This window comes from Rhinolophus sinicus, chromosome 14, assembly GCF_057876585.1.
Source record: "Rhinolophus sinicus isolate RSI-liver-muscle chromosome 14, RSI-T2T, whole genome shotgun sequence".
NCBI lineage: Eukaryota > Metazoa > Chordata > Mammalia > Chiroptera > Rhinolophidae > Rhinolophus > Rhinolophus sinicus.
Genome location: NC_142514.1, coordinates 102,737,486 through 102,764,650, shown reverse-complemented (window position 1 = coordinate 102,764,650; position 27,165 = coordinate 102,737,486). Strand labels below are relative to the sequence as shown.

General features: G+C 37.6%; 1 protein-coding gene across 1 annotated transcript; it reads left to right on the top strand.

The window, feature by feature from the left end:
• The first annotated feature begins 1,577 nt into the window (after positions 1 to 1,577).
• PAFAH1B2 (platelet activating factor acetylhydrolase 1b catalytic subunit 2) lies at positions 1,578 to 26,812 on the top strand. The gene is made up of 6 exons (XM_019713627.3): positions 1,578 to 2,133; positions 8,051 to 8,138; positions 17,205 to 17,294; positions 18,074 to 18,190; positions 19,394 to 19,516; positions 23,496 to 26,812. The coding sequence occupies exons 2-6, from the start codon at positions 8,058 to 8,060 to the stop codon at positions 23,772 to 23,774; spliced, it is 690 nt and encodes a 229-aa protein (XP_019569186.1). The 5' UTR covers positions 1,578 to 2,133; positions 8,051 to 8,057; the 3' UTR covers positions 23,775 to 26,812.
• The last annotated feature ends 353 nt before the right edge of the window (positions 26,813 to 27,165 follow it).

The window sequence follows — 27,165 nt, the reverse complement described above, 5'->3', positions numbered from 1 at the left end:
GCTAAAAATGCTATTCTTTCAATATGCCTTTTGTATCCTTGAGGTAGCTAGCACAGTCCGACATGAATTGGTGTTTAATAACTATGTGATAACTGAATGACTAAAATCTCTTCATTATTATTTCTCTATTCTATATTTGCTGTAGCCATACACTATATAATAGTATTTTATGAGGATCAACTAGGATAATGTATATAAAATTAATTTTAAAATTTGAAGTTGTAATTATATGTGTGTGTATGTAACCACAACAACACACACACACTTTAGAGCTAGAAAAGACCTTAGCGATGATCTAGTCCATCCTTTCTTATCTTGCAGACTAAGAAACAAAAAGGCTGGAAGAAGTTAAATGAGCTGTGGCCCTCAGACATGAACCCGGGACACCCTGAAGCCTAGTTTAGAATCCTTTCCACGATACTACTGGCATATTTTTAAAAGTGAATTGTTTAGAAAGCTAACACAGAAAAAATTTAAGACACAAGCTCTTAATAAATTTCAGTGAAGTGATATTGAGATTTTGCCAAGACACTAAAAACTCCCTAAGCCATAAAGGTATTTAGATATTTGCAGAGGATAATTTAACTAGTTGTAGTATTTCCTAGGGGCACACCTCCCTTCTTTATTTCTCAATTACAAAGTTTCTCAACTGAAAACAAGAAAGTATAAAGATAGGCCATAGGTTCCACACAGGCACACATTCAACCTTGATCATTTCATTCCGCATTCAGCAGTATTTAATCAGGCACCATGCCAGGTGCTAGGAATCCACAGGACAAGATCCCCGCCAGCTCAGAGCTTACAGTATAGCAAGGAAGACAGTATATTAAAGCAGTAATTACATTAAAGTGTGTTAATGTTAAAAGTGGGGAAATGCCAGATTCTATGGATTTACCCCTGGAGAATAATTCAAGCCATTTCTCTTCTGTTAATATATTTCTGGGCTGCGTCTTTATACCATCATTTGTGTTCCCCAAACATGAATTATTTTTAATAAAACACTTAAAACAAGAAACATTTCCTGAGCACCTACAGGTGTGCCATATATTGTGTGAACTTCTACAAGGGAATTCCAAGATAAACTAGTAATGTAAAAATCATTTTATATGAAAAATATTTTGGATTGTATATGCCTACATAGATAAACGTAGCACCACTTGACAGCACAGGTGATCTGAAAAATAATTTGGTTTATCTTGAAACTTTAGGCTCCCAGGTTTTCATAGTATTCTTAACAAGTTTTGTGAGCAAAATCAAGACCCTGATCATTTTCAGAGTGCTGGAAGGCTCTACTGGACTCCAGGCATAGGTCTGAATGAATCCTATCCATCCTTAAAGGGCCAGCTCAGAGCACTGCTCCACAAATGTTTCCTTATTACAGCCTGCATACACCTTTCGCCCCTCCTCACTGCTCTTACAGGTACTGCATTTATATAGCATTTAATCATATATTCTTTTCATTATTGACTTTGTGTATGTCTTCTCCTAAACTGGATGTATTAAGGAAAAGACTGACTACCTAGCTCCCTTTGGTGTCACCTTAAGAGGCAGTACCCCGAGATCCATACAGAAATTTCACTTGTAAATGTAGGGAACTACCTCATTAACCTTGGGGCCCTACTTCCCTCCACTTGCAGCAATCTGATTTATTCCATGGGGTGGAGAAGGAAGCCAGGTTGGCTGGATGGAAAGGGAATGGCGTCAGTATGAGGTCACGCCACATTGTCCAGAATGCCATATCCACACCGCGGTGACATTAACGCAGGATTCAGGGATGCAGCTGGAGGAAAGATAAAGGCCCAAGTCGCGCAGCCTACATGCAAAAGGAAGGCAGGGCAGAGAACAAAGCGGAGATCCTCGTGGGGCGTGGCAGGCCACCTGGGCGGCAGCAGCGAGCGCCGGCAGAGAGGGAAAGTGGGCAGTGGGGAGCCAAGCTAAGGCCAAGCAGGATGGGGCGGAACTTCCGGAAGCCATTTGCCTGAGTGGCAGGAGTACCGGAAGTGGGGGTGCTGCTGCTGGTGTTGGGGCCCGAGGAGGGACGCGCCAGAGCCGGGCCGCCGGGACTGAGCGAGCGACAGACGCGCCACCCGCCGACGCCGCAGCCGCTTGGGGCCCGCAGGACCCTCTGTCTGAGTGAGTACATCCAGGGTCGTGGGGAGCCTGTGGCTTAGAGCTTGGGGTTGGAGGGGGCTGCGATTGGTTATTGTGAGAGGCCCGCGACCTCCCCTCCCCCACTCTCCTGGGCCCTTCCTCCCCGCCGACCCTTGGGGGGCCGCGCGCGCGCCCGCCTTTTGCGCGGGTGCGGCGTTGATTTCCCAGTGGCCGGCGCTGGCCCTGGACCTTCGGCAGCTCGTCGGCCCCCTAGAGCCTTTCCCCGGCACCCACCCTCAAACCTGTGGACTCTCTGCCTCTGGCTGCCTCCTCCACCTCGCCTTTATCCGTGGAGGAATACACTGGCGGGGCGCACCGCCTTTCCCCGTCCACCTCCTGCAGGAGGCCTCCTTGCACCCCAGCTCCCTTCGGCCGATGGTTCGCCGCTGTCAGCACCATTTGTAGCAACTCTTCTGTCTCCAGTCTCAGCTGTTGCCGTGCCTTTCCCTCCGTTCCTGACGCTGCACCTCTGATCCGCCTCTCCCCTTTCCTCTTGTCTGAGTCCTTTAACGCCGGCCCAACCCAATTTCTCAGTTGTTTTTTGACTGAGTACTTTTCCTCCCCCTTTTGTTGAAAAATTTCAACTCTTTAGAAACTTTTCCATTTTCTCCTCTAGTATATTTGAAAAATGCATGGACTATCACGACTCAGAAGGGATTATTCTTAAAGGCCTATCCAGTCCAGCACCTCATTTTAGAGATGGGGCCCAGCGAGGCTGGTGATTTGCCCATCGTCAACGAGCTAGTTAAACCTGCCAGTGGATAGGTTTTCTTAGGTGCTTTTTACCTGGTCCGGGCCCATTTACCAGATTAGGACCTTCTGGCCTATGGTGGGTGACTCGCTGTACTGTTTTCCATAGCTCCAAGGCCAGCGTTGCTTTTCATAATTTATATGTAAACCTTAAGAAAAGCAAACACTTGAAGCTCTGGCCTCCTTTTAGAGCTTACCCACGGAGAAAGGGAAGACCACTTAAACCCATCTTGGGACCTCATTTTGTACAACTTTAAATTGGGGGAGGGGAGGTAAAGCTGTGGAGAAAGGAGGAGAAAACACAGGATTGTCTACCCCGAATATTTGAATAGCCTTTGCCTTGGATATGCCTGTGTGTTTAGATTCTTCTTCTGGGCACATTGTTCTGATACAAAGGTTGCCTCCTTGTGGGGGAGCAGGGGAGGAGTACAAAATCAATGTGCTTTAATTTGTTGTTTTGGGCATTTGATAATAAATTATGGATGTGCTGGCACCCCAGGGAACCACCCACCAGCCCAGTGAGTCAGGGTATTCAGGATGAAGCCCGCCTCCCCTTCCGAATAACCCTACCAACTGCCTCTGAGACAAAATGAAGAGTTTTAGGTCAAAGTGGAAACATTCTAAATCTTTTAATTCTTAATGCAACTTTCCCTCTCTGTTTCCTGCTTAAACTAAAGAAACATCCAGCTCCACTTGAAAATATTATAGTTCTTTGTTGTTGGTACTGGTTTCTGATTAGACCCACTCCACCATGCTGGTATAAGCATCTGGAAATTCTGCTGTCTTGCTGTCATAGTCAAAGTTAAGTAGAGAAGATAGAAAATGCAGGAAAATTGGGAAATGCTGTGCCGATCTCTTATCTTCCCAGGGAACTTATCTTAATGGATAATTAAAGCTTCCTTGGCATAAAGTCTTTCCTTATCAGTTAACGAAACTTGTATTCTTTGGGCATTTACCTCTATTTGGCTGAGTTTTTCTAACTGAACCTGCTGTTTGTGATCTGAGAAGTTAATGCTGCACGCAGGAGATTATTATGAATCAGAAAGATGAGATAGTCAAATCCCTCCCTGTTGGTACTTTTTTGGTGTTACTGATTATCGCTTCACCATTCTGAATACCACTATGTTACAACATTTCTTTCTTCCTGAGGCAAGAAACCCAAAATCCTCAGATTTTTGTGACCTACCCACAGGCTGTTCTCTCATTCATTCTTCATTTTTATTGTAAAGAATACAACAGTTTACTTTATCTAATTCCCAAATTATTTGAATCCTCTAAATGCATAGTTTCTTAGGTTGTACATTTCCAACCTGGTCCTTAAAGAGACTGCATAGGTTTGTGGCTCAGTTTTTCTTTACTTGCTGTTTAAAAATGTTACCAAGCCATAGCCATCTGTAAAACTGAAAGCTACTTTGTAATGTAAGATTTTGATTTGGCAAAATAATACAAAATCCAAGTGTCTGAAGGCACAAAGAAACAAATTTTTGCTTCGATACTTTACCTTGTAGAGGTAGGATGGATGGATGACCTTGTATACATAGTTTAAAAAAAAACTAGCTAATTGGGACTATTATGTGATATTCTCCCAGCCTCTACCTGCCTGGTAGCCTCAGATAAGTGACACTTTGTTCCTCAGTTTCTCTGTCCAGATAGCTTTTTCATTTTGCCCATGAAAAAATTTAGGACCAAGATGAAAGTATTTTTCTCAGGGTATCAGAATGCCATTAAATTAGGGAAGTAGTAATAGAAGTTGTAAGTTAACTTAGTAAATTAGGATTTATCATTGTTTTATATACTGTTTTCTGTATAGAGCCTAATGTCCTTTGTTCAAGAGTTATAGGCTTTGGAGGAATATCACCCAGATGACATGTACTATAGGCCAATTGATATAAACAAGAGTTAAGCTCTGCAGCATACCAGTATTACAGCAAAACAACAGTGAACAAAACGACATTATTTGAGCATCTGCTGCATTAGCTTTGATCACTTGGTTAAGATGGTATAGGCCTAAACCAATTCTTACTTATTTTTTATAGTATGGACCCATGGGTTCTTATTTTATTCAGTGGGTTATAAGCCACTGTAATTTTGAAGCTCAAATTAAATTGTCCCAGGTTGAGCAAGTGGGAATCCCTTTTAACTGGGCCACAGAGTTCAAATCCCAGCTCTCCCTATCATGGAGTATGTTCCCTAAAACTGAGGCTTAGTTTTATTTCAATAACAAAGCTCCTAGCACAGTATCTTGTAAATAGTAAATTCTTAATAAATCTTAATTGCAGTTATTATTTTGGATCAGTCGTTTACTTGTTGGGAGAACTCTGAAAATCCCTGTCTGTAAATTGAATCATAGCTCTAAAGAGATCTTGTAGTTTATATAGACCATTGGTTGTGTAAAGTAGAGTATGTGCTCCACTGGGGATGCATAAGATGATCCATTGTAACTCAGGGAAAATTTAGAATTTCTTTTTACATTTATTTTTTAATGTAAAAAAGGAAAAAAATAAACCTTACTAATGTACGTATGTATATGTTACAATATATAAATTAATATAATTAACAATATAATATACAGATTAGCAATAATTCACATATTTAATTTATAAATGAATAAATACATATATTAGGGTGCATTTCAAGATCTAAAACATTCAAAAATGTTTGGACCCCACTAATCTGAACCAATCTTTAGACACATGCTTTAGTTCACTTTATGCTTTCCCATTAGGTGTTCACCTAGCCTGTCTTTGAATCTCTGTTGGAGGAATCTACCTTGAGAGACAGGCCATGTCATTTTGTAGTCATAATTGTTAGAAATTTGTGTCACTGTATATTCTCTTCATTAGCCCTGTCTTCCTCTTGGAGAACATGCAGAATAAGCCTCATATCCCTTCTTAGTAATGTTTGAATACTTGAACAACTGTTTATGTCTGTGTCTTCCACTTCCCCAACCAGTTTTTATACAGATTACAAACATCCATTTTGTCCCAACTATTTATAGTATGACAGGTTTTCAATTTCTCGCCATCTCGGCTCCTTTCATTTAGACACCCTCCAGGCAGCAAAATTCTTTTTAAGTTTTTCAACAAGATCGGGACATAGTATCACAAGAACTGAAGTGAACTTAAGGGCCTACATTTTGTCTGTTAAGTGGTGAGGGATGTGTTTGAGTACATATTATTATGAAGGTACCTCATATTCACAGTGTATCACTCTTATTCTTTAAACAATCCCCAGTAAAAATAGTTTCAATTACATAATCATATAGTGAGAGTAGGACAGGTTATTTTTCTCCTTTTCAGTCGTGATCTCTCAATTATACTCTCAATTAATTCTGTGTTAGTTAACTTTTGCCTCAGAATACCCAGGTGGGAAAATAAATGAGAACAAACTAATGAAATGGTTTCTTAAATCTATTTAAAAAGTTAGGAAATAGGCTTTTTCAATTAGTGGAAAATGGAGCTGTTTGTTGTTAATATTTCTTTACATTGTTTATTTAATTTTGAAATCCATAAAGTGGGAAAAGTTGATTACCCCTTGTCTGTCATAAGGCCAATAGAGCTTTTGATCAGCAGAGAAGAAAGGTACTTTTTAAATCAAAACTATTAGTAAGTATCATGTCATATTTAATCTGAACAGCCAGACTGAAATCTAAAATTGAACTTAGACCCAAAGACGCTTTTATATAGAAAGTATAGAATATTTTATGAGTTTAAAAACAAAAGCAAAACCCTCAAATTAACCAATTCTATGTGGCTGTTTATTTTAACCCCTTTAATCATTTTTCTTTTTCCTTTATGCATCTTTTAATTTTTCCATACCTTTCTTAGACAGGGAAAGCCCAAGCAAATACCATGCGTACTCTGTTTGGAACTATACAAATTCCTTTTGCAGTTCTTCCTGATTCTTATATTTTACGTTGATGTTTTTAGCTCCCTAAATGTCTTTTAGATGATACGGTTAGGATGATATAAGGCCCCCTTTAGGGAGTCATCGTGAACTGGTTTGTGACCAGTGGGCTAGATGTGAAGTGATTGGGGTCCGACACTCACTGTGCAAGTTACCTAAGTTGTCCGATCCTTCTCTTCCTCACTTTGCAGTGCTTTTGTAAGGATTGGAGGTAGTATGTATAAAATATAGAACATATGATCCTTCATCGCTATAAGTTTCTGACAGTTGCAAATTTTACTAACCTAAAGAAATATATACACAGGGTGTAGATGGTATTTTACATCTTCAGTCAGATTTGGGCCTAAACCTGAGCCTAATTTTTTTTTTTTAGACCTAGTGTCATTTAGAACTGAGCTGCTTCGTTTGCATAATTAGTGTTGAAACTCAATCCTCTTTCCAAGAGTATGGCCTCCTTTTCTATAAGACACAAAGCCCTAGATTTTTCTTTTTCATCATCCTTTGCATTTGCCAAGTGATCTCTTGAGCCTAATGCCTCTAGTATGTATTCTCTAGAGTTGGATGAAAACAGCCTGGTTTCTTATTTGTCTTTCTAGAAGATTAGCATTTCTAATTTTCTGAATTTGACTTATTCCTTCTTTTGCACTATCAGATGCCATATTTGGACTTATCGTTAATAAAATTTTCTTAGTGGAGACTTGTCAAAAATAAAAATACCTAGTAAACATTTGTCAAAACCAGGGCCAAAGCTATGACTAATTTTATCTTAGTATGTAGTATAGTATTTGTGTGATGATAGTAACCAGTGGATTCTAATCATTGCTGTAGTAATTCTTAAGTGTGTAACTCTAGCAGCCTTAAAGGCTGTAATGTAGATTTCATTGAACTGTAAGTGTCTGATTCCTTGTGTCATTTGGAAGTTACAGTAATACAGTAATATGTAATTGTGAAAATTTAATATAGATGTAAAGTATATACTTGGAGTAGATTTTTAAAATAAAATGCACTGTTCCTAAATGATATTCAACCCTGTCTGGAAGTTTAGTGATGCTAGGTATTTATGAGACTTAAGCATTTGTATCCTGGAACTCATCTCTGCTGAAAATCAAGTCCATTTTGTTTCTGGGCAAGACCACAATGCAACTTAAATTATTATTTAAAACCTGACATACAGTATTTAAGTGGTAACAAATAAACATTCCTGTTAATAAATGAAACATGACATAGACATTTTTTTCCTCAGGTGTAGAATGAGCCAAGGAGACTCAAACCCAGCAGCCATTCCACATGCAGCAGAAGATATTCAAGGAGATGACAGATGGATGTCTCAGGTAAAAGGAAGTGCATGTGTGTTATTCACATGAGATGAGTCTCTTCAATTTTTGAGAGACTTTTGAGCAAAGGAGTATTTTTATTGGTCAACAAGAATTTATTATTGTAAATAAAACTCTAATGTTAGAAATACCATGCCTGGGGCAGGTGGATGGCTCAGTTGGTTAGAACGCGAGCTCTTAACAAGGTTGCCAGTTCAATTCCCACATGGGATGGTGGGCTGTGCCCCCTGCAACTAAAGATTGAAAACAGAGACTGGACTTGGAGCTGAGCTGCGTCCTCCACAACTAGATTGAAGGACAACGAATTGGAGCTTATGGGCCCTGGAAAAAACACACTGTTCCCCAATATTCCCCAATAAAAGAAATTTTAAAAAAAGAAAGAAAAAGAAATATCAGGCCTAGTCACTATCTGACATTGGAACTGAAGAATAGTTTGAAAGCATGGTAATTGCCCTCTGTTAATTTTTGAAGATAACAATGTCTCTACAGTATTTTTTAAGCCTTTGAAATTGTTTAAAAGGTTTTTATTAAAATATAGCTAACATACAGTATTATTCGGGTGTATACCACATTATTCAACGTCTATATACCTAAAGAAGTGATCACCGTAAGTCCGGCAACCATCTGACACTACCACGCTATCACAATATTATTGACTATATTCCCTATGCTGTGCATTATATCCCCATGACTTATTTGTTTTATACCTGAAACATTCCGGAAATTTTAGAAAGAACTCCCTATATCCTTTATTGAGACTTGCCAGTTCTTAATATTTTACCACATCTGCCTAATTATTGTGTTTATACCTGTTTGCATACGTTTCAAATACTTTTTTTTTCTGAACCATTTGAGAGGAAGTTGCAGTCATCATGCCCCTTCACCTCTGAATATTTCAGTGTTTTCTAAGTACAATGACATTTTCTTACATAACTATAGTATTGTTATTCAGGCAATTTAACCTTGATATTATACTGTTACTAATTCAGAAACTACATTCATACTTCTCCAGTTGTCCTAATAATGTTCTTTATATTAATTTTATTCCCAGTCTAGAATCACACATTGCATTTATTTGTCATATCTCTGTATTCTCCTATAATCTGAAACATGTCTTAGACTTTGTTTTTCATGACATTGACAGTTTGGAACAGTATAGGCCATTCATTTTGTAGAGTCCCTCAATTTGACTTTATCTTTTCCCTCATAATCAAGATTTAAAATATGCATTTTTGGCAGTAATATCAATAAAGTGATGTCCTCAGTGCATCACATAGAAGACACATGATGTTGGTTTGTCTCATTGGTGATACAGTGAGTCCTCACTTATCGTCAATAGGTTCTGTGACTTTAAGCAAAATGATGTATAATGAAATCAACTTTATAGGCTAATTTTTTTTTGAGCTTTTGTCACTTTATTGTTAACAAGTTGATATTATCCAAAATTATATTTTAATTATTAATTATTAATTGTTCAACACAAAATTGCATTCATGGTAAAAGCCTGTTGGAATTTACCAAATATTCATTGATTTTTATATTCCTATATGAACATGTGCTCTCAACTACTAGTGATGAACGTTCTAATTGTTTTAATCACTATGAAAACTCATATTGCAGATAGTTGTTCCTATTCAGAAAAATTCACTCAGCTTTAAAAATGGATTAAATCCATTTAAATCCTAAGCTACAAATAGATTACAAACAGCAAATATAACTGATAATTTTTCAACACTGATATCAAACTGATGTAGCAATGGTAGTGCACACAATTCAAAATGATGAAAATTAAGAAAAATCCAATGGTAGTCCAAGTTTTCACCTGTTGTGACAATTGCTTTAATGTATATAGGCCAATTGATATAAACAAGAGTTAAGCTCTGCAGCATATCAACATTACAGCAAAACAACAGTGAACAAAACGACGGTATTTGAGCACCTGTTGCATTAGGTTTGATCACTTGGCAAGATGGTATTGGCCTAAACCAATTCTTACTCCCCCCCTTTCTTTCACATTCCCCACTCCAGTTCAAGCCGTTGTTTCTCAGTCTGGTTGTGTAGGACACAGCTCCCTGGCCCATGCTGGTATTATGAGCGTTGCCCCCCCTCCCCCCAGGCAGTTGGTCACCGGTTGGCCACTCTTGATAACTGCCAGTCACTCACACTGGCCACCAGCCGCTCATGGCGGCATACGGTAGCCCACAGTAGCACACAGCAGCCCACACTGGCTGCTGGCCCCTCACACTGGCCTCCAGATGCTCACGGCAGCCCAGCTCCAGGGAGAGCCGTTGTTCACAATCTTAGTTGTAGAGGGCGCAGCTCACTGGCCCATGTGGGAATCAAACCGGCAACCTTGGCGTTAGGAGCATGGTGCTCCAACCACCTGAGCCACCGGGCCGGCCCACTTATTTTTTTTTTTATAGTATGGACCCATGGGTTCTTATTTGATTCAGCGAGTTATAAGCCACTGTAATTTTGAAGCTCAAGTTAAATTGTCCCAGGTTGAGCAAGTAGGAATCCCTGTTAGCTGGGCCCTTTGTCTTCTTGATATGTCGGATTGTTTTTTTAGCACTTTATTTTCTGCAATATTCTTAGCTTTCTTTTAATAAACTTATCATCAATTGACAATTATTATATTTAACCTTTATCTGTTTCCACCCATATTACCTCTCTGAAGTAACAAGTCAGTATGATTTTAAGTCCCCAATTTCATGTTTTAGAATTTAGTGATTCTCTTTATACTCTTTATAGGTGTAATAGTATTCTTTTTTTTTTTTTTTTTTTTTTTTAAAGATTTTATTGGGGAAGGGGAACAGGACTTTATTGGGGAACAATGGTCAAATTGTTGTCCTTTCAATCTTAGTTGTGGAGGGTTCTGTTCGGCTTCAAGTTGTTGTTTTTTCAGTCTTAGTTGTGGAGGGCGCAGCTCAGCTCCAGGTCCAGTTGCCGTTGCTAGTTGCAGGGGGCACAGCCCACCATCCCTTGCGGGAGTCGAACCGGCAACCTTGTGGTTGAGAGGACGCGCTCCAACCAACTGAGCCATCCGGGAGCTCAGCGGCAGCTCAGCTCAAGGTGCCATGTTCAATTTTTTAGTTGCAGGGGGCAGAGCCCACCATCCCTTGCGGGACTCGAGGAATTGAACTGGCAACCTTGTGGTTGAGAGCCCACTGGCCCATGTGGGAATCGAACCGGCAGCCTTCGGAGTTAGGAGCACGGAGCTCTAACCGCCTGAGCCACCGGGCCGGCCCCTGTAATAGTATTCTTTATGTCTTTGTCTTCCCAGGCTTAAAACTCAGTCTATCAATTAGCTATTTTGAGTGGTAGTAGGTTTTTTCCCCCAGCAGTTCTCATATGAATCAACTATTTGGTTATTTTTATTTAATCTTCCTCGTTTGTTTATATCTTTAAAAAATATTAAATATTTTGAGCATCAGTGTATTTGCCACTCATCCTAAAAAAATGAAACATTGCTATTAGAATAGTTGTTCTCTGTATACCCTTCATTGATCACCTTTTTTTCCATTTTTTACTTTCCCACCCCCAAACCAGTATCCTAAATCTTTGTTTTTTCATATATGTACATATTGTATGTAATGTCTTTTGATGGTGAGCACTTTGTAGTGTATAGAGTTACCAAATTATAATATTGTACACCTGGAACTTATATAGTATTATTAACCAATGTTACTTCTATGAAAATTAAAAAAAAAAAATAACAGTATTTCTTGCATGTTTTTAAACTTTATATAAATAGTATCTCTTTGAATGTGTTTTTCTGCGGTATATCATGCATGTTAAAAGTGTAGCTATAGTTTATTTATTTCTCTATTTAAATAGTATTCCTTTGCTCTGTATGAAAATACCACAATGGATTTGTCCATTTTTTCATTGATGGACATTTAGATTATTTATAACTTTATTAAAAGTAGTAACTAAAACTCGATGCCTTTGCTGTTCCCGGCATAAATTAGCAGGCTTTAAATAATTAGCAATTACTGGAAAAAAATTTTAGTCAAGGAAGAAAAAAAAGTATGTGAATATTAAAATTTTTTAAAAACATAATATGGAAGGACTAACTTTCCTAAATATTAAAATATATTATACACACAGAACTTGGTTTTTAAATACAGTTCTCCAATGAAAGGAATTAGGGCTTCTTGGAGAAATGATTGATTCTACAACTGGAACAAAGGAAATAAAAGATGAGCCTGGAGGATCTCATAGTGCAAGAAAGCAAGGAAGTACTCAAAAAAGAAAAGGAAATAAATGGATGACAGGAATACCACTGATACGATGTATCCTCAGTGCTTCACAGAAGACATGTGATACTGGCTTAGCTCATCGAAGATACTGACTGACTGCTTGGAGCCAATCTGAAAGAATACCCAAAGTGCAAAGCTGGAAAATTTGAGCAACTTAATAAATGACAATATTATTGGTTTATAACAATAAAATAAATCATTAATGCATTTTGCTATAAATGATTGGATAAATAAATAAGTAGGGGAGACAGGCCAAATCTTTACAGAATAATTTTAATTAATGTAGAAGGAAGGAGGGAAAAGAAAATCATGATTAGAACACCATAGTAATAATTACTGTAGGCAGTATCCATTGATGAATACTAAAATTAGTGGACACAACTTTAAAGACAAACAGTATATTTGCCTCAAAGTATTGCCCTATAAATGTCTTTGGTGGTTTTAATATATGACCACTTATCTTTTAATACCCTTCTCTCCAGGAGGTGGAACTTAATTTCCCCTCACCCCCACCTTTAGTGTGGGCTGGATTTAGTGTCTCACTTCTAACAAATAGAGTATGGAAAGAAAAATAGTAACTTTGTTGTGCAGAAATGTCACACACCACCTTAACCAAGTGATTGATGTTGACATCACCAGAAATAAGTCATGTTGGTGTCATGTCCCCCCCGATAGGATACAACGTGGGCCATCACCTCTGTGATAGTCTTCAGAAAAAAAACCCATAACTTCAGGCTACTCATGAGAAAACATTAGACAAACCCAAATTGAGGGACATTCTGCAAAACACCTGACCACAACATGTCAAAGTCATGAAAGACAAGGAAAGACCAAGAAACTGTCCTGTATTAAGAGACTAAGGAGACATGTAGACTAAATGTGATGTGATACCTGGATTGGTTCTGGAAATAGGAAACAGACATTAGTGGAAAAATTGGTGAGACCTGAATAAAGTCTGCTTTAGTTGATAATATTTGCCAATCTTAATTTTTTAGTTTTGACAAACGTACCACGCTTATGTAAGATGTTAACATTGTAGGAAACTGAGTGATGGGTATGTGGGAATACTCTACTATATTTGCAACTCTTCAGTAAATCTAAAGTTATTTTGAAACATCAAAAGAAAAAAACCGTGATTAAAACAAGTATTGAAGTGATTTACCCATGAAGTATTGCCAAAATATCAAACCCTAATGTAGACTACCACATATCAGGAAATACCTGGAACACACGTTCACCACCACCACAAGAATGCAAAGAACAAAATCCAGACTATAGGAGGTTCTATAGGTCAGCAATCACATTTCTTAGAGAGTAAGGTTGGGAGATGGTGACAGACGGAGGGGGAACTTGTAGATTAAAAGTGACTTAAGAAACAAATCGTTTGGATTCTGATTTTTTAAAAAAACTAAAAAAAAAAATTTTATGACATTGAACACTGGTTATTTGTTGATATTTAAGAATTACTATTAATTTGGAGAAGTAAAATTGGTATTGTGGTCGTTTTTGTAAACTTTTAAGAGGTACATACTAAAATATTTATGTATAAAATGCTGTATCCTCAGTTATCTTCAAAATAGTCTGAGGATGGGTGGCACAGTAGTTTGGGGAATGACTGAAATAATAGTGGCAATAAGATGGTTGCTGTAGCTGATGATGGAGGTTCTTGTGTTCTCTTTTCTTTTTGTATGTTTGATATTTTCCATAATAAAAGGTTTTTAAGGGTGACATTGAAAGACTTGACTATAGATAAATTTAGTATAAATCATATCAAAACATTAACCAGAAAAAGAAGCTTAGGGCAGAAAAAGAAGGCTTAGGGCAGGAAAATACCAGCAGTAAATATTAAAGATGAAGCATTGATGTTTTTTGTTATGTTATCAATAAAAATATCCTTAAGATACCACTAGGTAAGTATCTCAATAAACATGACAGGAAGTGTTTGACTTTTTGTTTACAAAAAGTACAGATTTAAACAATGAGAAGAGAAAGGAGGGAGAGAAAAATACTAATATCCAGTGCAGGTGCGAGTGTGGTAAAACTAGTTCCGATACGTTACTGGAGTCAGGATAGATGTAGCCCTTTTGTTAAGAATTTGGAAATATATCCAAGATCCATGAAAATACTAATCTCCTTTGACTTAAGAATTCCCCAAATGTAAAAAATGTGTGTAAACTTCTTCATCATAGTAAATAGGAGGCGACTGGTAAGTCTATCAGTAGGAAAAGGAGCTAAAAAAAAAATGGGTATGTCAGTGGATGCATTCAGTAGGATATTATGTGGCCATTAAAAATTATGGTTCTGAAAATCATATAGCTCCAAGTACATACCCTGTTTCCCGGAAAATAAGACCTAGCCGGATCATCAGCTCTAATGCGTCTTTTGGAGCAAAAATTAATATAACACCCAGTACATCAGTACCTCAGTTTTCGAATGTCTCCGTTGAGGAACATTTTGGTTTACGAACGCCGTAAACCTGGAAGTAAATGCTTCAGTTTTCGAACACGCCTTGGAAGTTGAACATGTCACGTGGCTTCCGCTGAGTGCAAGATCCTGAGGCCGAGGTGTTGGCTGTTTTCGAACGATTCAGAACTCGAATGGTCTTCTGGAATAGATTTCGTTTGAAAACCGAGTTACCACTGTATTATATTAATTAAATTATATTTATTATATTTATATTTATATTATATTATATTCCCAGTCTTATATTAAAATAAGACCGGGTCTTATATTAATTTTTGCTCCAAAAGGCACATTAGAGCTGATAGTCTGGCTAGGTCTTTTTTTCAGGGAAACATAGTAGAAAAATACTTCTAGTGTAATGTTAAGTGCAGTTACAGTGGCTCCTCTTTATTGAGAACCTACTGGGTGCCAGCCAAAAACTGGGCCCCTTTCATAGAACTCTCATCTTCACAGCTCTAAAACATAGTTGCCAGCACTTGTGGGAAAAAAGACTAAGATTATGTACTTGCTTAAGGTCACTGGACTAAAAAGTAGACAAGCTAGATTTGAACATAGGTTTTTCTGTCTTCAAACCACTGCCAGAAGGAAGTACCATGTTTCCCTGAAAATAAGACCTAGCCGGACCATCAGCTCTAATGCATCTTTTGGAGTAAAAATTAATATAAGACCCAGTCTAATTTTATTATAAGACCGGGTATAATATAATATAATATAATATAATATAATATAATATAATACCGGGTCTTATATTAATTTTTGCTCCAAAAGACACATTAGAGCTTATGGTCCATCTAGGTCTTATTTTCGGGAAAACACGGTAGTTACTGAGTTAAGATGGTAGAATTATAGGGGTTTTGTTTTGATCTTTTGCATGTTTTCCAAACTTCCCTGCAACTACTCTTATACTTAAAAAAAAAAAAAAAAGTAGAATATTAGACCTGTTGGAATAACAGAGCCTAAATTCCAGGACATTGTATAAACACGAGCTATTTTACGTATTGAAAGGTAGTTGGTGTTATACATAGTGCACACAGTCGAGAGTGATGTAAAAGTGCGCCTGCTTGCTAGCTAAAGTTTTATTCTTGCTCATCTTACCCCTTCAGTTTAAAATTACTTATTGAAACAATAGTAATTTTTAAAAAAATTTATTTACGCAAGACATGGACATGAGAATAAAGAAAAAGCTATCCAAATCCCGTCACCTTAAGAGAGGAACTGTTTCAACAAATTGTCAAATTATTTCCAGAAATATTTTTGTATTTTCACCTATAGCAGATGATTATCTCAGTCGCACCATAGTGTCATCTGCCATTGGTATTATCAGCAGATAAGTAGTAACTCAACCTTAATTCCTAGGGGAGCATAATTGAATATAGTTTGAGAAAAAGAAACAGCATTTGGACCTTTCTATAGGACTGGTTTAGAGACCTGTTGCCTAAAGAAAGCATCGTGTATATTTGTTGCTGGAATGAATATAAAAATTTAAACTATGTCCTTTAGCATTGACAGGTGAAATCCATTTTAGAAAGTGTCTTGTGCCTTTAGAGCAAAGAGAAGCATTCCCGGACTAAGTCACTACTGCTTCTGAACTTGGATTAGACTGAGAAAGGCTGGGGTCCTAGTTTGCCAGTGTCTCGCATTTGGAGTTAACAGACATTTTCAAAGGCGTATTAAAAACGTCCAAATAAAATACATACTTCTTGATTGGATAGAAGAAACAGATATAATACTTTCTCCAACTCTTGGAACAAATGGAAAGATTGAATGTGGATTAAATATTAGGTATTATGGGATTATCGTTCATTTTCTTACATGTAATAGTAGTTTTGTGGCTTTACAGGAGACTGTCCTTACACTTAGGAGATGCATACTGAAATGTTTAAGGGCGAAGACTCACAATGTTTGTAGCTTACCTGCAAATGGTTCAACAGACACACACAAAGATAAAGCAAATATGGGAAAATGTTATTGTTGACTATAGATGGAGGATGTACAGGTGTTCATTGTATTACTTCAACTTTTCTGTATGTATATCTGAAATTTTCCTTTTAAAAGTTTGAGGAAAAGATACGTTTTTAAAAAAACATGTTAAATGTATTTTTCTCTTCTGGTTTCAGTAAAATTCCAGTTTTCTTGAGCATCCTAGAATTGATCATATGGTAAGGGAGGGAAAAAAGTTCTAGCTTTAATTGCAAATCAAGAGGAAGCAACTTTAGGGACTGACCAAATAGAATGTTTAACAACAGAATAACTAGTTGGACAACTGTTCTGGCTAGGCCAAGAAGTGTCACAGGGAAAGAAATGCCAGTTTCTAATTTTTCCTTCTTCTTCAAACCAGCACAACAGATTTGTCCTCGACTGTAAGGACAAAGAACCTGATGTACTGTTTGTGGGGGACTCCATGGTGCAGTTAATGCAGCAATATGAGGTAAAGATGGAAGGAAGGGATGGTGGGGGCGGCTCTTACCTGCTAATGTAGATGTGATATTCATCACTAGCAGACTTTTGTTCTGAGCTGAACCTATAGGCGTAGGCATGATACTTTAGAGAAGCTCTAATTCAGAGTATAAGGGAAATCAGACCTACGTAATGGAATACTTTGTGCCATTAAGCATGATGAGATTTAAAAAATTACCATTGTTTATAACTAAACCTTTTTTTGCCTTGGCTTCCGAGAAGCTTCACATTATATTTGTCCTAGTCATAATTTTGAATTCTTACTATTTGTGTTTTACGATTTTCTTGTTTTATATATTTTAGTAGTGAGCTGTTCCAAATCTTTTTCTAAATTTAGGCATTCTTCCAAGGGAAATTTAAAAGGAAAGATAGTTTTATTTCTTTTTGGCTCCAGCACCCTAAATTTCTTCATCTCGTGTTTCTACTTCACCGTATTCCTTTAAATGGTTGAATAAAGGGAAAGAAGAGTTTATTGAGTTGGCAACTTAATTATAAATGTTACTACGTCTTAAGGGGCATCAGGTTGAGTTGCAACTCAGTTCTTGAGACATAATGCTTCATGAAGAGCTGAGTTATACAATGGCATCTTCAAAGCCCTTCAAATTGTGAGTAGCACACCATTTTGCAGTGTTATGTTTGAATACAGGAAATGGAAAGTGTTATTTCAGATGTCTTACAACACATTGCAATTGAGAGATTTTCATTTCCCATTAATTTTAGCTTAAGTAAATCAAGTGTTTCTCTTTTTAGATATGGCGAGAGCTTTTTTCCCCACTCCATGCACTGAATTTTGGAATTGGGGGAGATACAACAAGACATGTTTTGTGGAGACTAAAGAATGGAGAACTGGAGAACATTAAACCTAAGGTAAAATGCAGCTTATTTTTTTAAAAATATCATTAATCTTGAGTCTTTTTCAGATAGTTAAATTGTCTGAAACTGATATTTTTAAAAAATTGCCTCTTTAAAGCTTATTTCATTATTGTTCTTTGCTTCGTGCCCCTTTTAAGATAAATAATATTGTCACTGCTTAAGAACATTCCAAATACACATGTAATTAAGATATCAGTGTACTGCTTGCTTAGGTGGTATTTGTAGTTGTTATACTTGTCTTCTTCAGCTGTAGGAAGAGATGTGATGCTAATGAGGTACGCTGTTCTGTGAACCTGAGGCAGTATGAGGGGGAAACTGCGCAGAGGTGGGCCATGATCCACTTCAGGAAGTAATTTTGGATCTATTTAACCATATAAACAAATTTGGTAATCAAAACCTCCAAGTTCTTCTGAAGAAAATTTGAAGCAGATGTGAACAAAGGTTCGCAATAAATATGTACCGACTATCTTATCACATTATAGACGTCCTGAATATAATTTTATTTTTCAATCCCAAACAAAGAAAAAGACAAAACTGAGCCACTGGTAACAGTTGCTTTAGTTATATTTTATTCTTTGCCTTTGCAACAGAAAAACACATCCATGTTCCTCTCTTTTGTGACAGGATGGAAAGTTACTTTGTTCAGTCATAGCAAAATGTATGTCTCTAGATGATAGCCATTTTGTAAACGTAATTTTTTAAAAGAAAAAACCTGTTAAAAATGTATCCAGCCTCCACCCTAGTGACTCTTTTTGTTGAGTGCAACAGTGTATTTATACCCATTACACAACCTTGGGTACTTTTGTTATTTTTTTTCTAGAAGGTACTTCTAGTGAGGGAGACTTTTTGATATGGGTAGCAAACATTTTCCCCCAGGTTTCTTAGATTTCACTTTAATTATTTTGACATGCAGGTTTTATTTTTATACATTGAATTTATTATCTTTTTTGTATAATTTTGGATTTTAAGAGATTAGCTACCAACTCCACAATGGTAAAAGAATTCTCTTATTTCCTTCTAGTACAGTTTTACCACTTAAGTATTAATCTTCTTGGAGTATATCCTGATACATATGAGGCATGAATCAATGTTTTACGGTGGCTGCTCAGTTGAAGTTGTCCAGTACCATTTGAGAATCTCCTTTATTCCTGGGTATTTATCTCCCCCCCCCCCCTTTTTTCCTTTCCTAAATTATAGGTCATTGTTGTCTGGGTAGGAACAAACAACCATGAAAATACGGCAGAAGAAGTAGCAGGTGGAATCGAGGCCATTGTACAACTTATCAACACAAGGCAGCCACAGGCCAAAATCATTGTATTGGTATGTAATCTTGGGTGGGTGGAGACCTGGATGCCATTAGGTCAACTGAGGAATCTTTTAGAAATATGATCCTTCATTAGTATAAAGAATCTTTAGGTGGAAGCAGTTTATGCTACTCCTGAGACACTACTCTCTGATATATCCCATTACCTTACTGGTCTCATTTCCCAGACCAGCTGTGGGGTCATCTTTCATCTGCTCATCCTTGTTTAAAAGTGGAAATCCTCTTTGTTGTCTCAGGTGGCCTTATTTATTTATTTATTTTACTGTCTTCTGATAATTTTTAAAACTTCATAAGAGACTTGTCCTAGTCTTGTGTCTCTTTTTATTAGATCTCAGTTTGGATTAGCTTAGATACGTTGTTCTGTTCCACTGTTAATATGTTAAAGGTGGTATATTTATTAGAATCTCTAAATTCTCTAATACATCAGAGATTCTGTCACCAAGAAAATGAGTACATTATAGTCTTACCCGTAACAAAAATTGCTATCCTTTGTAGAGTTAAAGCGCTGAGTCTTCATTATCTCAGAGATAAACAGCCGTCTATTTCAGTGTAAATGTTTACCTGTAGATATTCTTAGTCCAATTAAAAATGTGTTTTAGCAAAATCTGATATGTGTTCAGTTCTTTAATTAGTGTTAAGAAGGTAGTAATTTACTCCACAAACGTGAAAATTACTGTGCAGAAGCTACTAACTATCCTAGGTCCTTGTGTATACAAAAATAAAAAGGCATAGTCCCTCTCAAGGAGCTCAGTCTAGTGGATGGACACAGCAGCCTCAAGAGAGAATTATTATACCGTATGCTGAATGGGAGGAAGGGAGACCAGGGTATATTTGATATCTGAGTTTACTTTTAAAGAATTAGTTGGTCTCCAGACAAATGAGGATAGGAAGGAAGAGAAGGCATTACAGAGGAAAAACAGAAAATGATCAAAGGCTTATACATATATGTGTTCGTTGGGTTAGTGAACAAAAGTGCTAGAAGAATTTTAGGGTTGTCACTGAATAAAGTTTGAGACTGGGATGGTGAGGAGAAAGAGGCCACAGCTGGGTCATGTGGAAATTTGAATGCCATGTTAGGAGCTTGGATTTTACCTTATAGATACTGAGGAGCCACGTCATTTTTTTTTAAATATGGTATTTAATTTAATTTAATTTACTTGTTTATATCTTGCCTTATTCCAGAAAGGATTACATTGTGGTTAAGAGTTCACCTCTGCAGTACAGTGCCTGGTGCACAGTAGTTGCTTAGGACAGATGTGTTGCTTGAAAGTTGCTGAATAAATCCTCCATAAATATTCTTTGTTTCATCTACACTTTTAAATTTGACATACAGTGGTTCTACCTACACTCAACCATTGGCAATGACCTAAATAATCAACCCAAGGGGGAAATGATTTGCACAAGTCATTGACTGTAATAGCACTGATCATAGGACAATTATGAGAACTGGGTGAAAACGATTGATGATGTATGTGAGTGAAAAACTGCAATACCAAACAGTATGTATATTTTATTTAGAATTATTCTAAAGTATGCAATTAGAAAGGCAACAATTAAAATAGTTGTTAAATGGTAAAGGGATTAGGAGCATAATATTTTTCTTTTCTCAACATAATATTTTAGCAATTACTAATCATTATAGGGGGAAATCATATGGCATACCTTTGGTACTCATATATTTAGGAAAATACATGCGAATACATAAGTTGCTTTCTCATCCTTGCTTGAAAATCCTGGGGCTGGTCTGGTGGCTCAAGCCATTGGAGCTCCATGCTCCTAATGCCGAAGGCTGCTGGTTCGATTCCCACATGGGCCAGTGAGCTGTCAACCACAAGGTTGCCAGTTCAACTCTTCGAGTCCCGCAAGGGATGGTGGGCTGCGCCCCCTGCAACTAGCAACGGCAACTGGACCTGGAGCTGAGCTGCGCCCTCCACAACTAAGACTGAAAGGACAACAACTTGAATCTGAATGGCACCCTCCACAACTAAGATTGAAAGGACAACAACTTGACTTGGAAAAAACGCCCTGGAAGTACACACTGTTCCCCAATAAAGTCCTGTTCCCCATCCGCAATAAAATCTTTAAAAAAAAAAAAGAAGAGAGAGAAAGAAAATCCCAATAGGTGTGGTGCCCTGTTCCTGCGGCTTAATCATTCTTTACGGCTTTGACACTGTGGCATTCTTTGAAAGTCAGAACGAAATACCGGGGGTACCAAAAAAACGTATACACATTTTAAGAAATGCTATCTATGTATTAGTTTTCAAAGTTGAATTGTGTAGCAATGTGTAGTATGTTTGCTCAAAAGATGGCGTTAATCAAATACTAGTGTCATTCATTGTACTAAATTTTAGTACATTTTTTTCCTTTCTTAAAATGTGTATACATTTTTTTTGGCACCCTCTGTATGTATTGCTCACTGGCCATTCTTCCTGATTGCTCATTCTAGCTCACCCAGACTGCTGTGTCAGCACTGAGGGCTGCTCTTTGTTAACTGTGAGGTGTAGAGCTTTATACTTGTCACAGTCATGTAAGCTAGGGTTTAAGGTAACCTCATCTGGGACATTTTTGAGGCACTTAACAAGGATAGAAGGAGTCATAATTCTCTTTTGGGACTAAACAATCACAATAAATTATAATCAAGGCCCCAATATTTTGCTGAAAAAATTTAAAACAAGTACTTTGGGCATAAAAACATACATTTTTTAAAATAGAATATCCACAGAAAATCTATTTTTGTGAAATAAGACCTCCTACCCATACTCTGTAGCAGAAATGGATGGCAAAATTTTGGCCTAAATAACTATAACTGAGTATGTGACATCAGCTATAAATCAACTAAAACATCAGGATATCTGAATCATTTTATTATAATAATAGGTTTGATTGTCTGTAAAGGCCATTTCTAGTTTGAGATGTTAAAACCTTGCTCTTACCATATGAGACCAGGCTTTTATCTACATCTGATTTACCTGAAAAGTAAGAATGAAAGTTAAGGGATGGCCGGTTAGCTCAGTTGGTTAGAGCGCAGTGCTCGTAGGTTGCTGGTTCGATTCCCGCATGGGCCACTGTGAGCTGCGCCCTCCACAACTAGCTTGAAACAACTACTTGACTTGGAGCTGATGGGTCCTGGAAAAACACACTTAAAATAAATAGAAAAGTTTAAAAAATTTTTTTAAATGAACTTAGTACACATCTCTGTTTTTACATACCAAATGTTATGTGTCTTGATTCATCAAGACAGCATTTATTTGAGCTCTGTTTCTTATGTGCAGTATTGTAGGTTCCATGTGGCATTAATAAAAAGCTGTGTATTTGAGCTAGATTATTCTAGCGACTATGTTAAGAATGTGAAGGGAAGATAACATTGGAAGTAGGAAGATAGGAGATATTACATTAATTGAGGTGACTGGTGTGATAAGTTCCCTAGCCATAGTAGTGTATATCATCAGAATGGAGAAAAAAGTGGAATAGAAAAATAGGATGCAAAAGCTGAGTGATTTAATGATAGCTAGAATATATGGAATGAGCGACTCGGGATGTTGGAATGACCAGTTGATAGAATGTAGACAGAGCAGAGTTGAAGGAGAAGGGGGAAGATGATGAATGGCTTTTGGACATGTTAAGTTGGGAGTGCCTCAGGAACATTCAGGTTTGGTTCTGTAGCCCATACTCAGTATGTAGTTCTGAAGCTTCAGGACTAGATCTGGGCTGGTGTTTAGAGGAGGAAGAGCCGTGGACCAAGGAGAAGACCCTGACGAGCACCAACAATTCAGGGACAAGAGGAGGAAGAGGAACTCATGATTAGAAGGAATGGTCAGAGAACTTTTACTAAAAACAATCTAGTCCAGTGTTCCAGAAATCAAAGGTGTAAAAAGCGCCAAATGGGGTGGGTGTTCTGGGAGTGCCTGAAATCACAAATACGTAAGTAGAGAAATGCAAGTGGCTTCTCATCTTATGTTCTCTGCTCTTCCCCAGGGTTTGTTACCTCGAGGTGAGAAGCCCAATCCTTTGAGGCAAAAGAATGCCAAGGTGAACCAACTTCTCAAGGCTTCCCTACCGAAGCTTGCCAATGTTCAGCTCCTGGATATAGATGGGGGCTTCGTGCACTCGGACGGTGCCATCTCCTGCCACGACATGTTTGATTTTTTGCATCTTACAGGAGGGGGCTACGCAAAGATATGCAAACCCCTACATGAACTGATCATGCAGTTGTTGGAGGAAACACCTGAGGAGAAACAAACCACCATTGCCTGACTGGCTCCCATCAGTGTTAATAGCATCCCAGCTCCCTCAGATCAGTTATGTCACTGGCACTACAGAATCCTTCTCTTTCTTAAGGCACTTTGCATTGTAGAATGTTCCTGGATGTTCATATCTAGTGTTTGAAGGGGAGGAGGGATTTAAATTGGTTCTGTACATAGAAGGTTTTGTTTGACACAGGAGAAAAATTAGCCAAGGAAGATTGTTGTTTAAATTCATTTGAAACCAGAAGGGGACTTTTTAGTTCTATGTGTGACATTCGTTGAAGTATCACTGTTTTTCCTAGGACAACATCAAGCCTAAGTACTGAACAAAATGAAGATTCTTTTCTTGGCCTTTCTATGGATTATGTCGTATATAATAATGATCAGAATCACACCTACTTTGCTTTAAAACATGTTGCTGTTGTTTTTTCCCAAGGTTTGAAGGTTGTTAATGTAGCCTTTTGTTTTTATTTTGCTTTACTTATATGTATTCTCAGTGTTTTAACATACAGCATCAGATTGGACATACTTGTCATTCAAATGTGGGAGATGCTATAGTTACAAGTGAATTTGTTCCACTCTCTTAGTCTTTCCCAGGCTTAGCAGTGAAAAATCGGTTTTGCCCCATTTGGGGGTCTCTATGGAGGGTATTATTTTTATGCTGCTGAATATCATGTCTATAATAGACCCATGCATGCAGCCTTTCCGCCCTATTTTTTTTTTGGTCCTTGTTGACATTACAAGCTTTTAACACATTTTTGACCGAGGAGCTCTGTTGCTGGAAGTGTAAGTCTCCAGCCAGTTACTCTCATGTTATTACTGATGTGTGATTCATTCTTGTGTGATGTTGTGTGCTCTAGAGTCTGTAGTGCTAGCCACATTCAGAGTCTGCTTTATTTTGTTTTGCCTTTAAAACCTGTTACAGATTCCTTTTTTGGGGGGAAAAAATCAGAACTCTTATTTCCCATTCCATAAGCCCTGACATTATTTCAAGTTTTCTAGTATCTTAAGGTGTATATTTTATTTTTTTATTGGCTTAGTTTTTAAATTATATCAGTCTAGAAAAATTTGGCCTTTTCTTATGGGGAAACAAGTGAAGCTGCTCTTCAGGATAAGACATTCTGCTCAATCCCACCAGTTAGTAAAAAAGAACTAGGTTTGTTTAATTTCCAAGATTTCTCCTTAATGTGTCTTCATCTGAAAATTTCTGGAAGACAGCTCTTTATAATCTTAATGGTTTGAGCTACAAGAACTGCCATTTAAAAATAAGGGACAATAGATGGTTTATTGTTCAATATACCTATGAAATATGTACAAACTGGATCTGCAAACAAAGTGTTTTCAACTGGACCAGGTGGGTATTGAAGTAACCCATCCAGATGTGCTCTGTAATAAGTCTGCTTAACGTTCAAGTTTAATAACTAAGGCATATGTCTTATGTTTTGCTCGCAAGGCCAACAGCAGTGCTTTTTGTGTGTTGGAGGGGGTTGCTGACTCGTGCTGAGAGCCTCTTCTCATTAAGAGGGATAGAACCTGGGTGGATTTGTTTTCTTGTTAAGCCTCTTTTTAGGAATTATTTTTGTTTTTGTTTTTTGTCTTTTAACCAAAAATACATACTTTTTAAAAATGTATCATGTCTTCATTAACAACAGAAAATACATGTTTACTAACTTTTTACTGTATTAAAATTTCCTTTTTATTTTTAGTAGCCCAGGTTCTTGAATATTTCAAGACAGATTTTTTTTGTCCCGTTAGCTGAGTTATAGTTCCTAGGAGAGGAATTAATGAAGCCACGATTTTGTATGTAAAAAGACAGGTTCCTATCCAGATCTTCTGTTTGTCAGAGGGTGGGAGTATGGTCCAAACACCAATTAGGTTATTTCGGCAGCACAGGCTTTGAGCTTCCCTTAACTAAGGATTAATATTGCTTTGTGAATTGACCTCAGCTCCTTTGCTTATATGTATAAACCTCAGATGTTACTACATTTTCTACCAGAGCTATCCAGCAATAGTATTTGAACCACTGTCCTTTTAAGTAAAAGTCTGCCCCATTGCTGATGTTCAGATATTGAGTCTGCTTTCCTTAGTTGCCAATTTTCTTTACACTGCTGTAGGCAAAAAATGTTCATCTCTTTTTTTCTTTGATTAACATCCCAGTTTGCTACAGTGGCAGAACTTAATGCTTAATCTTTGGATTTATGTATATACATACGTATATATAAATTGAATGCATTGTCCAAGTGAAATGTCCTAGTTGTCATTGTGATTAAGGGGCCAACTTTCCAGGCAGCTAGCAGAGGTATTCTGTTCCTTTCCCAGCAAATTTTAATTCCTTTGCCCCCCCCCCCCCCCCATTTCTGCTACACTAGGTGGCAGCTGGTGATGGCACTATAAAGATTTCTGTGGTCACATCTGGAATGTGGCAGGTGGAAGATGCACTGCCAGGGGTGACGTAGGGCCTGTTGTTTTGCTGCCCACAATAGACTGCCATGGGCAGTGCTCTGGCTACTATCTTGGGTCTATTTGGACTGTTGAGGGTATCTGCCTCAACCTAAATCTTTTGTCAAAAACCTTAACCCAGCAAAACAAATCTTGAGTAGCTTATGCCCTGCTCTTAAGAATTCTCTCTTGTTGTTAAAATTCCAGCTTTCTTTTTCATTTTTTTTTAACCTAGTCACTGTTTACAGGTGTATGCTAAAGCCTGAAATGCTGTTTGTGCTGTGGTGTATGAGCATTGCCAATTTTATATTTATTGCGGTGAAGCAGAAACTAAAAATATTTGAAAATGTGGAGCATGTCCATGCTCCTAAATCTCTGTGGGTGCATGTGGGAGAAGTGAGTTGGGGGTCTCTCGAAAGGAGGCTTTTTGGAGTGGGGTCTCCCAGGCTTCTCCTTGGTGTTCCTGCTTGGGGATCACTGCTGCTAGCTGATGGGACCCTCCCTCCCCCATGGAAGTTTGTGATTGTGCTTTGGCAAAGTTTCATTAACTAGTAGATCTCATTCTGTTTTAGTGCATATTTCAATATAAATGTAAACATTTCACTCAAATTTGCTGTCTTTCTGCCTCCTTTATCATAGTGTAAATTCAATGTAGAAAAGAAAGGGTGGTTTTTTCCCTACCTTATCACAAGCAAATTGGATACTTAGATCATCCTGCTCCTGTTCTGTGGAACTGAATGTATCAAGCTGACCCTCATCATTTAATCTCAGGAGTGTAGGATGGTAGGGTGGGATGAGCTGATATAAGGAATCCTAAGCAGATAAATGGGAAAATTGTCAAAGGAAATATTTCAGATTGGTTAAGAATATCTAGCAGTTACAAACAGAATTAGCCCTTAAACCATTAAATTGACCTTTTGACTCATTTTCCTAATTTCAGTCTTTAGAATTTATTCACATTA